A 16,889-nucleotide genomic window follows, 5' to 3' on the forward strand; every position below is an offset into this window, starting at 1 on the left:
CTCTGTGGCTGGCACTCCCCACCTCCCACCACGTCCTCACATGGCCCTCCCTCTCTATGTGTCTGTTTCCTAATCTCTTCTTATTAGAACATCGACCATATTGGATTTGATCCCATTCCTATGACCTCATTTGAACTTACTTCCCTCTTGAAAGTCCATACTTCTGAGTATAGTCACATTCTGAGATACTGGGGCGGGGGGTAAGACTTGGAAATACAGATTTGGAGTAGACAGAATTCAATCCATCTACCCATGAAATGAAAGGATTTACCACCTCCTGGGCTCCCTCCGGCTGGCCTTCCATTTGCATGGAACCATGGCTATATTACCATCTCCATCATTAATGCAGAGCCTGGCATTCTGGGAACAAGTAACTCTGCATAGTTTTAAAATACTGTGATGAACGGGTGTGAAAGCTAAAAACACCTCAAGCATGTAAAGGTTCTGAAATAAGTCCAAGACATATAAAGGCCATCATCTCACGTAGTAGAGGGAAGGAGTAGGTACCGTGTCTTTTCTGATTCTGTGAAACTTATATTGTAGGTAATCTGAGAGAGGCCTGATTGAAAGTTCTCTGCATTACGAACTCTGTGAGTTTCTTTATCTTGTCTCAATTTGAAAACTGAGACAGATGCTAGCCATGCAACAGCCATCCTAACTGCCATGCTTTGCTAAGGTATTCAGTTGTATTTCTGTTCAGTCCCTAACCCCCGAGGTGCTCACATCTGCAGAGAATGTCAATTTGATCTCAGAGACCGCTTACGGAGAGTATGCTGTGGAGCTGGCGAGTGGGCATTTGTCAGTCACTATCCTAACATTCTCTCCTGGAAGATTTGGGCTTCATCTGCCTCTCCCTGTCTATTAAAGCTGTCTGGGTGGCAGCCTCTTACCTTGAGGCTTGGGCTTGGTGAGTTTGCCGCAGGGCTTGGAGATGGTGACTGTCTTCTGGCAGTCGGCGTTGTGAAGAGCTCGCTTCAGACTTCCGGTTCTGGTCTTCAAGGCGGTATTCAGGTCACATTCTCCCCAGGCCTGGAACTGGTATTTGCACTCAGCTAAAGAGCATGATAAGATGAAAGAAAAATCATTAAGAGAGCTTATTGAGGGGATAATAAAAGTGCAATTTTGTTGCTCAGTTTTTGGATTTAAGCCATTGGACATTCATTCCTAGGCAGTTATAAGAAACAACACAGGGACATTCCATACGCTCCTCACCCAATCCACCCCCGCCCCGGTTTTGGCATTTTTAATAACTGGGAGCCTATTCTGTAAAATGGGAATTGATGCATTTTCAAGAGTGTAGGCAGATTTCACCATTTTCATATGCATGAACATGTCTAGCTCTATTGGTGGAAATGCACGTGATAAGCACCATCAATGGGTGTACAAACAGTCCCAGCGCAAGGGGCCCATGGTCACCTCATATATAGTCACAGTCCTCTTAGCTCCTACATTTCTTACAATCACAAGTCTCTTCTCCAGCTCATCTCATTCTGTAGAGGAGCTTTGGAGCTGTGTAAACTGGTGTGTTTGGCTACTCTGGCATCCACAGAAGTTAGAAGATGGTGTACAAGCCTCTAGAACTAGAATCGCTAATGGTTGTGAGCCACCGTACATACGGCGGTGGTGGGAAATGAACCCAGGTCACTGCAAGAACAACTGGTGCTCCTAACAACTGAGCATCTCTCTGGCTCTGAGACTGGCTATTTCTTTACTTAGCATACGTTTCTGGCGATCAACTCAAGTGAATAGTATCTTCTTATACACAGCTGAGTAACCTTCTATGACACAGATATATCAAAGTTTGTTTATCCCTTCACAAGATGAAAGATGCCCGAACTGCTTCTATATTTTAGCCAAAATATGCATACCTAGGCAAATTTTATATATTCATAGAAGGGGTTTTGTGAAAATGTTTTCCCCCCTCTGGAATAAAAAGCCCAAGCAACTGCTGAGTTACATGGTAAGCGCAACTCATGTTTAATTTCATACAAACATAGAGCAAGCAACACCTCTGAAAACTAATGTTATTTTTTTTTTAGGATGGCTGTGCCATTCTTCATTTCCACTGACAGTAAAGACAGGTCCTAGCATCTCTGCATCTTCACTGGCATTTGGTATCATAATGTTCTATTCCAGCCATTCTGAGGGGCACATAGTAACATGTCACCAGGGTTTCAATCTCTCGTCCCTTGATGGGACAGAAAAATGGACTATTTTTCCGGGTGTCTATTCATTGCTGTGTAGTCTCCTCAGAAAACATGTGTGTTGATATTTACTAACTGTCTTCCTGGATAGTTCGGGCTGTTTGTTTGCTTGTTTTGATTCTATATTGATTTTTGAGATTTAAATAGATGTTCACGATATGAATCCTTTAAGATACACCCCGCAAACTTTTTATAAGTGAGTCTTAGCAGTGGCCCATATTAATTAAAGTCTAATTTATGTGAACTCTATTGCCATCATGACAGTTAATTCCATTCATAAAAACGTGCTCCAAAGTTACAGAAATCAGGGCCGCGTGCGTACACATTCATCCTCCGTCTTTACTTGTGTTTCAGCCCTGGTGTGTTTCTGTCAGGCACAGGTAGGACACCATGGTCATTATGACCCACGGCAGTCAGGAAAAACACAAAGTGTGTGATGCCGAAGAGAAAGCCATTTGCATTTTTAAATTGGCATAGGAACACTGTGAAGAAAACTCAGTGGATAAAGGGCTTGCTTCATACACACATGAGAACCAGAGTCTCGGCCCCAGAACCCACATACAAAGCTGGGCAGATGTGGCAATCCAGCTGTAATCCCAGTGTTCTGGAGTCAGAGACAGGGATCTCCGTGGCAAGCTGGCTACCTCGATTAGTGGAATCGCTGAGTTCCAGATTCAACAAGAGACCGAGCCTCAGAAAATGCAGGTAAAAGCAACAGAGCGTCAGCCCGTGGTGTTCACACATATAACGCGGACATAGATGCACTCACAAACACACAAGTGCACATGAACACTACACAATACAAAACACACACATGCGTGTAGATGGATGTGTGTGGTTAAAGATGGAAATGCTGAACAATGGGTTAAGGATGGAAATACTGAATATTGAAATAAAGCTGAAAGTGTTGCGAGAACTTACCTCAAGTAGGCATATCAGAACACCAAAAAGGGAAAGTAGAAAGTGAAGTGGAGGAGATGACGGAACAGGAACATTTTTGGGAGGGCACCAGGGCATGTTTTATGCCCGTATAAGCAGATTATTAACTAAATACAAACAGTTTTGACTACCAAATGACAATTTGCTAGTTTTTCTGTATTATGGTTAAAAAAAAAACAAACTGGTAGATGACAAGGATGTTGCTAGTTATCCTATGATGTACAGGAGAAACACACAAAAACAGCCAAAATCCATCTCCTAATATGGCTAGTGATGAATCTGAGAGGCAAGTTCTCTGGTCACCTTGTGTCTAAGAAAATAACGTATTTAATTTAACTTAAACGTGAACTGGCCTTGGAAATAACTTTGATAGAAATATTCCAAAAGACTTTCAGACTGGCGGACTAAAGCGATAGGCGCGCAGGGTGAGACTGACCTCCAAACTGTTTCTTCCAGTTGCAAGGGATCTTACATCTCTGCGTCTTCATGGTCTGCTTGCACTCGGCGCCAGTGCGAGTGCCCTCGCGGGTGCCCAGGCCGCAGTCGCCGCTGGTGGGGACGCACACGCTCCACTGCCATTCTCCACAGTCGGATTTTTTCACCTTTTTCTCTGCAAGGAAGGACACAAAAGCAGTCCCCAATGCAGACATGTCCTGAACTCCTCTGCCCCACGACTGTGCAGTCTATGAGTTTTGTCTTTCTCTGCATTGTCCAGGAAGACAATGGGAATATGACAGATGTCTTCTCAATGATAAAGTCAACGCATGGTTAAGAGGAGAGAGAAAGAAAACATGGGGGTGGGGGCAAAACTAAAACGACTAAATCATGTGTGTGATGGAGACTGTTCTAAGTGAATGGCTAACATTTCCTTTTAGAAACAAATGCTTCTCAGTTGAAGGCATTGCCTTCTTGCCTGCTTCCTGACCACCATGCTGTGTGCTGTGACAGACCAACACCTCTGAAGCCCTAAGTGAAATAAAGACATCTTCCTCTTGACCTCATGTCTCAAGTGTTTGAATGCAGCAATGAGCTGCTAACTAACACACTTGTGCCAGATACAATCTGAAGATTTGTGTAATTTTGATGAAAATATTCGAGAGTATGAAATTTTGCAAAAGGAAGAAAATATTTTTGTAAAGTTTATAAAAAGTTTGAAAAGTGAAGAGGAAAGGTCTGTTAGAGGTACTAGCAGTCAGACTAACAATTTCACTGATGATCTGGTTTTGTTCTGTAGATAAAAAGGCATAATGGAAATGTGGTATGATTCCATTATACACCCCAGTATCACAGCCCACTCATGACTATGCAAGGCTTATGCATTCAGGAGTAAAATGGGGCAACATAAAACAAGTCTCACGTAGGGTTTCCCTAAATAATGAAAAGGAATTTAGAAATGGTGGGAAGGACTAGAAGCAGGTGGCTGGGCTGCGCGGTTACCATCGCGAAGAATCTCTCTGCAACTCCACTTCTTACCTGGCTTCTCTTTCTTCCCAGCCTCAGCAGTGTCCACAGCTGCCAAGATGAAGATGAATGCCAAGAAGGCGGCTGCGAATTTTCGACGTTGCTGCTGGTACTGTTGGGACGACATTTCTGGGCAGGAGGAGAAAAAGAAAGAAGGCGATTTCAACCTACGTCAGGATGAAGATTCAGCGCTGTGATGAAGCACCTTACGCGAAGTGTCTGGAGCACTGGGATTTAGGAAACTTGGATTGATTATTGCAAGTGGAATTTTATCGTTTCCCCCAACAGCTACAAAAAGCAACAAGTCTCATGGCCATTGACAATATTCAACCACTCACCATATCAGATTTCACAGCCATTTGTTATGTATGCCCCTGGGTAATGTAAACAAGAGGATCTTAAAGACTCATTGTGAGCAGATTCCTACACTCCATCTTGGTGCTTGCATCGCTTGGTAATAACAACTACAGTCATGTTCAGGATGCTTGGAAGTTCCTGGAAGCATCCATGGCATTGCAGTCACAGGGCCCTTCAAAGTGGCCGTGGCAAATGATAGCGCAAATAATGTACTGACTGGTTTTTATGTATAGATACGTTTGTCAGTGAGCAGCATCTCTGATTCTTCTCTATCCATGTTCGTTTCAAACATAATATCATCCCATTATTTTTTAGAGTGAAACACAGAAACAGAGCAGGCATGCTATGATACTAAAAAGTTATAATTGGACTTTACTCAAGAACCACTAAACCCTCAGACCTAGGGAATGGCGATTATACTTGCTCAGAAATTGAAATACCCCTCATTTCACATAAACCAAAATCCCTAGATAGCACTAGAAAGACCCCTGTTATACTTAAAGACACTTTTGGTAACCTTCTGCCAAGATGTTCATATTGCTGAAGCACCCTTGAGGAAGCCACTGGCTACAGAAACTTGCTTGATAGTCATTTACTTCCATTTGCTGTTAATGGTGTTGTATAGATCAAATGAAAGTGTAGAAATAATCTTTGGTTATTATTAGTGTGTACTATTTTCTTTTCTCCCAAAACTAGCAAGAGATTAGTTTTTAATGATTTTACAATCTCTTCAGTGAATAAGACTAATTCTGGATACGTGCGCTCATGTGTGTTCATGTGCATAAAGTGTGTGTGAATGTGTACGCACCTGTGTGTTGGCGATCACTCTATCATGCAACTTGCTTTTCTAATTCATAAATATCTAAAAATTGATACCATGTTTACTAAGTTTGTGTCAATTTTCATGACGTTAGAATTGTCACTTACTAGTGTTGCATTTTCCTTGCTGTCGATGACTGGTTTCGATAGTATGAATAAGCATATTTTAACTACAAACAAAAATTAACATTTTTATTACTTAGTCTTTTCAAACATGAACTCTATTGCCATGCACAACACTCAAGCCCAAATGGATCAAAGACCTCAACATAAAACCAACTACACTGAAATCGGTAGAAGAGAAAGTGGGAAGCAGCCTTGAACACATTGGCACAAGAGACTACTTCTTAAATATAACCCCAGTACCACAGACACTGACAGCAACAACTAATGAAACCTCCTGAAACTGAGAAGCTTCTGCAAAGCAAAGAACACAGTCAACAAAACAAAACAGTAACCTACAGAATGGGAAAATATCTTCACCAACCCCACATAAGACAGAGGACTGATCTCCAAAATATACAAAGAACTCAAGAAACTAAACATCAAAAAAACAAACAATCCAATAAAAAATGGGGTACAGACCTAAACAGAGAACTCTGAACAGAGGAATCTCAAATGGCCAAATGACACTTAAGGAAACACTCAACATCCTTAGCCATCAGAAAATTGCAAATCAAAACAACTCTGAGATTCCATCTCACACCTGTAAGAATGGCCAAGATCAAAAACATTGATGACAACTTAGGCTGGAGAGGTTGTAGAGTAAGGGGAAACACTCCTCTATTGTTGGTGGGAGTACAAACTTGTACAACGCTGCTTTGGAATTAAGTATGGCAGTTTCTCAGAAAATTATGAATCAATCTACCTCAAGACCCAGTAATACCACTCTTAGAAATATGCCAAAGGATGCTCAAACATACCACAAAGATATTTGCTTGACTATGTTCATAGCAACATTGTCCGTAATAGTCAGAATGTGAAAACAGTCTAGATGTCTCTCAACTAAAGAAATGGATAAAGAAATTTTGGTACATTTACAAATGGAATACTACTCAGTCGTAAAAAAAATGACCTCTTGAAATTTGCAGACAAATTGACAGAACTATAAAAAACATACTAAGTACATACTAAGTGAGATAATGCATACTTAGAAAGACAAACATAATATGTACTCACTTCCAAGTGGCTTTTAGCCTACAGTCCACAACCCCAGAGAACCTAGATAACAAAGATGACCCTAAGAGAGACACACATGGATGCAACAGGAAGGAGAAAAAAACAAGATCTTCTGAGCAAATTGGGAGTGTGGGGTGTAGGAGAGGAGGGTGGAAGGAGAGAGGAGATGAAGGAACGGGAGTGGGGAAAATGTGTAGCTCAATTGAAAACAATAAAGTATATAAAAAAGAGATGAACTCTGACTATCTACTCAACACCATTCCCATCCCCATCTATAATCCAGTGTTGGCAGCTTTGCTCTTCCTAAGGCTGCATTCTCATGATGGTCTCACTGAAATGTCCCTGGCAAATCTGAGGTGAGTCCTCATCTCGTGATTGGATATAGGAAACCAACCTAGACTCACTGGTTTGCAAGCTTGTCGGAGTTCTCAGAGATGAGTCCCCTAGGCACCTATGTGATGTACTTTTTCCTAAGACAAATACCATTTAAAATGATTAGGCATAAAGGACTACAACCCCTGCTTTTTCCAAAGGCTGACTAACTATCTTCTTTAAGTCCCTAAGAACTGTGGTGAAACTTGAGAATTCATAAAATTTTAATAAAGAGTTCATTTCTCTTTCAATCAGGATTTTCAATTTTGACTTAAACATAGATTTTGCTTTGATGTGTGAAAATTGCCTGCAAATTACCCTTTTTTTTCAGTTTTTCAAGATAGGGTTTCTTTGTGTAGCTTTGGAGCCTGACCTGGCACTCACTCTGTAGACCAGGCTGGCCTTAAACTCACAGAGATCCACCTGTCTCTACCTCCCCAGTGCTGGGATTAAAGGCACGAACCACCACCACTCAGCCATCACCTGTAAATTATCTTAACTATCTTGTTATGATGTAAATTACTGTGAGAATCTGAGCATTCCCAGTAAGAAAACACAACTCTGAAGAAAACTTTCTGACTAAGCAATGGGGTGGTGATGCCCCGGGTAAGGTCAGATGTCATTCTGATTAAACCAATATTTTAATATCTCAGTTTGTATGGGACTATAAAAAGAGTAAAGGTTTAAAAGAAGAGAAAGAAATGTAGTGATTGAAATTACCCAATTGCACCAAACAGTATTTAACACCATTTGAGTGCTCCAAACAACACTCAGTTAACTTTCTGGCACCTCCCTGGTCCAATAAATATGTGAGTGATATATATGTGTGCAGATAGCAGCTTCCATGGGGTATCATAATATTTGCCTATTTATCCTCAGCATCAAAGAAAAGTTCAAGCTTTCCATGCATATAGTTTAATTTTGCTTGTTCTCCAACATGCTGGGTACCAGATGAACATAGAAGTAAGAACAAGCCCCCCTCAGACACACATAGCAATTAGGGAAGTGGCTAATTATTCTTCACACTGAGAAAAAGAAACAATGGAAGAATAAAACTTACTAAATTGGCTGAGTTCTTTTGAGGAATTTCTTTATTTCTTACCACCTTCTGCCATCTTTATTGTATTTGACCTGACAGACATAATTCACTGGGTTTAACAAATTGGAAACTACCATAAATGGATTCTGGGATATAGTGCATACTGTTGAGTTATCTCAAAGATGCCTGAAATTCAATAACAACTAAAGGAACTAACCAGAGAAAAGCATTCACTTGTTATACTTCAGGGCTGGCTAGAATGTGTAGGAAATTCCTCCTTCCTAAACCATTGGAGTAGGGTCTAAGATTTTGAAAGCAGCAACACGTGGAGTAAATACAGACAAGAATCCTGGAAACTGTCCCTGCTTGTCCTATTTAGAAAGACTAATATAGTCTCTGGAGGCAAAATTTTTTATTCAAACTTTAATACTACCACTGATATTTTTTCTTTGAACAAAATCAGAACATCACAACCCCTTGAACTGGTTTTGCTATCAAAAGAGTGGGAGTGAGTTGTAGGGCTGATAAACTGCTAGAGACACTTCTCCTAACAGCCACAGGATGCAGACATAAAGATAATACAGAATAATAGGAATTACATTTTCAGCTTGGCTTACCTCCACCACTCTGTGGTTTGCATAGAAAGTGTCCTTTGAGAACTAGAAGCTTGATCCCCTAATCTAGCAAGTCAGGCTTTGAAGAAGTGAGTGGACTCTTAGAAGGACTCCACCTTTATTAGTCATTGAATTCAGGGATAAATTAGAAATCTGAACAGAGTATTAGAGACAGAAGAGCTGTAGAAGATGGAGGCTGGCTGAGGCAGTAGGTCACTGAGGGCGTGTCTTTGAAGGCCATGTCTCACCCCACCCCCTTTTGTTACTTCTGTCTGCTTCCCCAACCTCTGTGAGATGAACATGCTCCGACAATATTCTGGGTCACCTTGGCCTCAAAACAGTGGAGTCAGCCAACACAGACTAAACTAGTTGATACTGAGAGCCAATAGAAAGCTTCTTTAAAGTCTTGGACTGTTTTTCAGTGTTGAAAAGTTTGGCAACACAAATTTTTTTTATTGAAAAAAATATAATAAACGTCAAACTTGGCGTTTTTGTTTTATATCAAAGCAAGATGTCACAAGACAGAGAAATTATTTAATTAAAAATCAGCTAAAGGCTCTATTAGCCTTTTCATTCTGCCTTTACTTTTGGAAGCATAATACAAATTCAAGAAACAACTCACAGTATATCCTTTGAGTCCTGAGCTGAGCATTGAAAATTAGTGATTATGTCAATGCAATTCAACTGTGTGAAGTGAGTAAAATCACCTCTGTTTACAACTATATTCTGTGCCCTTCCACATGGAAAAATATCCTCTTCCTTCTTTTTATTTGAAGTAGCTAAGACAAAGAGAGCCCCCATGCTTAGAAGTTGCTCCTCAAACTTTGATCTTGAAAAAGCCACAGAAATATAGCTTAAAATGGAAAAAAATAAGCTAAAATAATATCTTAGCCGTTTGAACCACAGGACATATAATACATTGACAATGGGCTGGAAACAATCATTGCTCTCTCCAGAAGTGTACCATAAGGAAAACTGATCATCATGTCTAAAAATGCATCTGTATCCATTCACAACACTAGAACATACTAGACATTTTGTGCTTTACTTTCGTTAGTGCCTATGAAATAGTATTTTTTTCGATCCACATGTGCTCAACTATGTTCATAGCAGCATTGTTTGTCATAGCCAGAACCTGGAAACAACCCAAATGCCCGTCCACTGAAAATAGATGAGGAAAATGTCGCACAGTTATACAATGGAGTACTACACAGCAGAGAAAAGTAATGACATCTTGAAATTTGCAGGCAAATGGACGGAGCTAGCAAGCATCATATTGAGTGAGCTAACCCAAACCCAGAAAGACAATTATCATATGTACTCACTCACAAGTGGTTTTTAAACATAAAGTAAAGAAAACCAACCTACAAATCACAATCCCAGAGAACCTTGACAGCAATGAGGACCCTACATATATAGATCTAATCTACATGGGAAGTAGTAAAAGACAAGATCTCCTGAGTAAATTGGGAGCATGGGGACCATGGGAGAATGTTGAAGAGGAGGGGAGAGGCAGGAAGGGGAAGAGAGAAAAAAAAATGTATAGCTCAATAAAATCAATAAAAAATAAAACAAAATAAATAGTATTTTTTAACCTTGTAAAATGAAACATAAGACGTTGAAAATCATGCAAAGACACAGAACATCTGAGTGAATATTTATAAAAATAGAGGCTTTGTCAAGGGACTTTGCACATTCCTTGTCCCAGCTACAGCTTGTCTCTCAACAAGTAACTCACAGAGAAATTTTTTTCTTGTATTTTTGAGGGTTTTATTTAAATGTGTTTTAGACTTACCTACTTAAAAACATCTGAATGCTTTTTTGCTTGCTTTTAACATACATAATAACCATTCACTGACTTCTAGTTTTTGCTTTTTACATTTTTAGAAAATACAAATCATTTAATCAACATACCCCACATTCTGGATTTTGGTAATTATATATTTAGGTAGAATTCACTATTCCTCTGTCCAGCTGAAAATTAGCAACTGGATATAGAGCCCTTCCCAGAATGACTTCTACAATTCAGTAATTAGCCATTTATGTCTCCTGTTTGACCTTGTTCTTCTGACTCTACTGAAATCTCTGAATCACTCAGTTTCTTTTAGTTTAACATCAATTACTTAGTTCACTAGTAGACAACTAGTCAAACATAAAAAACTTAACAATTCAAAATTAAACAAAACTTAATATTCATCTAAGTAATATTTACCTTCCTAACAAAAAAGTAAGGACAACCATGTACTTATTGATACAAAGTACCCCAGGGGTTTCTCTGATGTGTTCTGGCTTGGTAAAAAAAAATCTGTTTTGGTGAAATATAGTTCTGGCCCTTATCAAACTTTACAAAGTGTGTAAGTTTCTTGAAAATTTCTGTCTCTGTCACCTTGAGCTCTCAGTACACAGAACCATGCAAGAATAAGGAAGGGAAAACAAGTTCTCTACAAGAACTCAAGACAAATGAGTATATTAGATAATATTTGCTATTTCCTTTATAACATGACTGGTATCTAGATGTACTTGTTAATTAGTGGTAGATCAAACTAGTTAAATGGCTCAAATTATCTGCATTATTTCTTTACTGCTTTAATTTATATAATCAAAACAAATTAGAAATTTAATTTCAAGGTTATAGAATTTTCTAGTTTCTTCATGAGCATTTTAATGGTTACCTACTGCAATTAAGAACAAGAGCAATTAATAGCACAGAGCAGTGGCGCTCAATCTTCCTAAAGCAGCGACCCTTTAATATGGTTCCTCATGTTGTAGTGACCCCTACCAAAACATTATTTCATTGTTACATCATAACTGTAATGTACTATTATGAATAGTAATGTAAATATCCAATGCACATGTGATTCTCAAAGGAGTCATGACCCACAGGTTGAGAACTGCTGTTCTAAAGGGAGGACAAACAGTCCATTCTGCAGAGAATATCCTCAAGCTCAAAAAGTAAACAATTAAAAGGTTTCAGGAAGTCCCTGAAACTGACAAGGCACACTAGACTCTACCCTCACCAAGTCCTTATAAGCAGTAAGTGCTGGGGGCAGTGAACCCCCAGATCCTGAATTTCTTGTAAGCAATTTGTTTTCCTCTGCTCTGAGACAGCCTGCAGCTGCTCTGAGTACAAGACCCTCAGGAGTTCCTGATGGCAGGAGAGTGGTTTCTGGTGGGTTTGGCTGGGGCGTGGCTATCAGTTAAGGATCCCTATATAAGCGGCTCTGGTACACAATAAAGGGGGCATTCTTGGGGCATTCCTGTTTCAAGGATGACCCGTGTCTCTGTCTGTGAGTCTTTGTGCATCTCAATCTCCAGCCCCTTGCCCGGTTCACGATTTGTATGGTAGCGCAGATGGGCGTGGTGCGCTACTTTTAAGGACAGCTGGAAAAACACTCTTTGAGTGAGACCAGCCACGCCCCCTGAAGGAAACAGAGACCTGCAGTGCTGACTTAGAAGCCTCCAAAACAAGCTGAGATGCCTGGATGAGGTAAATCAGTCCAGTTGCTTAGAAGAGGCTCAGGTCAATCTAAGTAACTTGAAATGACTGTCTCAAGCTTATTGAGTTATCTATAAAGCTACATTGTGCAGTCCAGATTTCCTGTCTTCACCGGGAAAACTTTCGGTTTGTCTTTGAACACATTTTTGCTCCTGTCAGCAAAAGCTCACCCATACTCCTGTAAGTTATCCCAATTAAGTTTAACTGGTTCGCCAAGCTGACTTTGCCAGTATTCTTACGTGAATCTGTCGTTGGCTCCCTGTCTGGAGTAGCAGACATTTATTCTTGTCTCCTGATAGTGTCACGCAATACTCAGCACACGGCAGACCCACAGTATCTCTCTCCTCTGTATTCTTCTGTGTTACATACACGGCAATCTTCTCGCCAGTTTGTCTTTAGCTGACTCTGTCAGCAGGCTTCTGCTGTAACGAATACTGAATGCCTGGCCGGGATGGCAATGCACACTCCTCTATCCTGTCTCCTGAATCCCTCCTACCTCTCTGGCTTTCTTTGACTCTAGCTTCCTCTGAAACCAAGTTTTCCAGGCCAGCTCTAAAGCTTCTTTCTTGAGAGTGCCTCTCACGTTGTCCTCTCTCACCTTACCGATCTATGCTTCTTTAGCCACAAAGAAATATTATACTTCTAACTCTGAAATGTTTTAATCCACCTATGTGAGTTTGTGCTGCTCCATGTGGTAGGAAATCTTCCCCCAAATCTCTCTATCTGGCCAAATTTTATCTACTTGGATGGTCGAATCCAACAATTTTACGTCTCTGAAGACTTGGCCAAGATCATCTTGTTTTTTTTTCTCCATGCCCAGTCTAGAGACTCTGATCACAAGCAACCCCGGAATGCCACAGTCACGTTTTATAAATTCAGTGAAATGGAAGAGGAAAAACTGGTAAGAAAATGCCAGGATCTTTCATGACTATTCAATTTAGAAAGCAACACATTTAGGTAAACAGAATGCAACTTATAAATAAAATACGTAATGTAGGAAAAAAAATTAGCTACCTGCTGTGACAACTGATCATGCATCTATACACACACACACACACACACACACACACACACACGTTTCCTCATTCTCACCTGGACACCTGGATTTGTTTTTCTACAGTACAGAAATAAACTTTTTGGCTGTACTAAAACTTTATTCTTGGTTGCTAATTATATGTTTGTATACAGAGGCCATGCTGTGTAGAATTATAACACATGCTGGCCATGGAAATCACACTGAAGTCTGCAGATAGAAGTATACAGAAACGTAGGGACACATCTCAGGGGATGTGCAGACAACAGATTTTTTTTCTACTAGTGGAGCTAAAATATATGCAATTTTAGATATATTTTTGTCTTTTTAAAAGCCAAAGAACCTGTTTTTTTTAAAAAAATTAATTCCTTTTTCCTCACTGTGCTTAGGAAGTGCAGAATCTTGTTGGGTCTGGCTTATTCTAAGTCAAAGATCTCTTTGACAAATACAGCACCCTTTTTTTTTTCAACCTTTATGCTTTCCGAATTTTCTGAACAATAGTGATTTTGTGGTTTTCTATTTTATATATGAGAATTGGTTCCTAAAGGAGATTTTCGTAGTTCAAGTTGTTTTTTTCTTATTCTTTGATTACTTTTCTTCCTATATTTTTAATTAAAAAACTTTTATTTTTATTTTAAATAACTTCACACTGTCCTAATGTAAAAAGATCTGGCCATTTCCTTGGAGTCATAGCATCTCATAAAGCCACATATCCGGCTTATAATATTACTAAGTCATCACTTACTCCAACCTTCTTGGAATTAAGTCTTGAAAGAAAGTGTCCAAAGTATGAGCACAAAACACACAGCATAGGGATGAGTCCAACAGTCAATGCCCACTGTAATTGTGAGCAGACCAATTATACTGATAAAAGAGGGCATTCATTTAATTTTATATGACCCATGTCCTAACAACATGCAACTCTCAGACATAACCATCTTAATGGCATAGTTACAGCTGCCAGAGCGTGTGATAGTTTGGACACTTCCAGTTCTCATAACCTCTATGTAAAGTGGTTGTGTGCTATGGGAGATATGAACAGTGACTATGAGGCAGAGTCCTCTTAAGTAGTCCTGAAGGTGGGGAGAAAAAAAGAAGTGAATGAGTGTGGTGTTCCCCAGTAGTAAATGTATGAACGTCCTCTCTGAGTACCCTGGCCCAAATAGTCACCTTGCTCAGGAGAATGGAGGGCGGGAGAGAATTAGGACATGTTTTGTTTATCGATTTACATATTTACTTACATACTTAATTTGGAAAACTGTAGACGTTTCAACCTTCTTCATGAAGAAGGAAGGAAATGAGGAAAACTTGCAGCAGAAGGGCCACAGAATCAATGCATAAAGATGTCGTTTGCAAGATGATTAGCCATGTAGGGTAGAGAGCGGCACACAGCAGAGACTAGGCCGCCTAAAGGAGGCTGACGCAATGACTAAAACGGATATAAAAGTGCTTTTAGAAAATCAAGTGCTTATGACTTTAAAAATCTAGTTTGTTATTGTCTCATTGTGGGAGATTGGAATGACCTTTCTTATTTGGGGGGCATTAAAAAGCAAAGGAACGTATTGACCAACTGAATCATGATCTGGATGTAAGAATCGCTATTAGTAACAAGTCGTGAATAAATGTCCTCGGTTGGCTGCAAACCTGACTCTGTACGTGTGCAGCCCAGCTCAGTAAAAGAGCGTACCCCAAACCATGTTACCTTGGCTACAAATGGAAAGGATTAGTGCCAGGAGTGTTACTGTGCTTTCATGTTGTTCTAAAACAATTCACTGTGGCTTTACAAACTACTGTGTTCAGACAACATGTCTAATATCCGGTGGCTTTGCTCATTCAGGCGGAGTGACTCAATTAAAAAACATAATTAACAAAACAGCATGCAGATTTTCAAGTTCACTGGCATGCCGCTAAGCAAAGGAATAGCGCCACACACTGTGGGGAAAGATTAAGAATACATATTGTGGATCTGATCTCAGTGATGTGTGTGAGGCAGGGAGTTCTCCAGGCAGCATCAGTCTCCGGTGCAGAGGAAAAGCACCTGTGCATCTGCTACCACTAAATAGGATCGATAACTACTAAAAATGATCCATGTGAAAAGAATTTTACAAAGGAATCTGATCAGTTGATATGAAATATTCCATTAATTCAGAAAGGTAAAGGGTAAAAAAGGGTAAGATACAGGATGGGCTTTGGAAATCACTTATTCTCTCTTATTCATAGTTCTAGGATAGCTGTCGGATGTGCTAGTAATACTACATCCTGAGACAAGGAAGAACTGATCAAAAGGAGACAGACTCTGATCCCATTCCTCCTAGAACACAAGGCCCTGTAATACATTAGCCTGGAGAGCCCAGTTGTCTAGGAGACCCTGGGTAGAGTGATCTTTATAAAGGAACCCTCGGGTGCAGCAAAGTGTGGATTGCACATAGACAAGACCGTGTCTCTCTGAAAAAGTGTCACAAGCTTTGTGGGGCTGGCTAACCATGAATTCTAAGCCTTTGCTATCCTTTGGTGCCCATCTGTGAGTAAGAAGGTTGCTCTTTGTAACCCATGAGGATGTTCTACCTGGAGCCTGCTGGCTGATACTGAAGTATACAGGTGGTATATTTAGATTCTTCTAGAATGCACACAGATGCACGGTAAACTTGATTTGCAGTTATTATTCAAGCTAGCAAAGAAAGTTTTCCTTAGAATGTGAAGACACATCTACACTATGATCAATAACTCACCGTAATAACTTGGTATTTCTCTATAAAAAAAAATATAAACAGGTCTACCCTTGGACAGAAATGATTTTAGTAGCTTGCTTTATTTAACTGAAAACCTTGAGAAAATTTTCCTGTAAGCATTTATGGATGGCATTTGTGTCTGTGTGCATGTAAAGTCACGTGAATGAAGCACGTGACAGCCAAGGTGAGCATGTAGAAGTCAGAGAGTAATTCTTGGGAACTGGTTCTCTCTGATTGAGCTGAGGTTATTAGGATCGCATGCAAGCACCTCTATCCACTGAGCCATCTTGGTGAACCTGTGAAGCATTCTGTAGACCTCGATACACATCTATCCAATTCCTCTTTGAATCATTGGCAGAAACAGGAAGTCACTTTCTTCTCCTTCATTATGGTAAAAGCATTATTACATCTTTTCTCAGTGCTTCCTAAAAGACAGGCTTGAAGTTTTCTTTAGTTTTAGTGACAGGAGCTCCCTTAGTGGCACTTTGTCCCCTTGACTCTGGGCAACCTTTTTTTCTTATACCTTTTCAGTTCTCAGAGACCTCCCAGATGCCACATTGACTATGTTCTAGGTTCTTCTACCACTGTGACTCAGCCATGTCACACACAGCACCCAGAATCCAAGAAGCACTTTCTAAACTGATACT

The 16,889-nt window shown here is 40.0% G+C and overlaps 1 protein-coding gene across 1 annotated transcript in view; it reads right to left on the bottom strand.

Annotated features, from left to right (window-relative positions):
- The window catches only part of Ptn (pleiotrophin), an 83,602-nt gene that overhangs the window by 14,271 nt on the left and 52,442 nt on the right, over nt 1-16,889 (bottom strand). Inside the window, exons 2-4 of the mRNA XM_085683772.2 lie at nt 4,617-4,733; nt 3,580-3,753; nt 891-1,052 (exon numbers count right to left, since the gene is read on the bottom strand). Of these exons, the coding sequence (XP_085539898.1) occupies nt 891-1,052; nt 3,580-3,753; nt 4,617-4,731 (451 nt within the window). The 5' untranslated portion in view covers nt 4,732-4,733. The remainder of the gene's footprint in view (nt 1-890; nt 1,053-3,579; nt 3,754-4,616; nt 4,734-16,889) is intronic.

This window comes from Myodes glareolus, chromosome 25, assembly GCF_982192425.1.
Source record: "Myodes glareolus chromosome 25, mMyoGla1.1, whole genome shotgun sequence".
Taxonomy (NCBI): Eukaryota; Metazoa; Chordata; class Mammalia; order Rodentia; family Cricetidae; genus Myodes; species Myodes glareolus.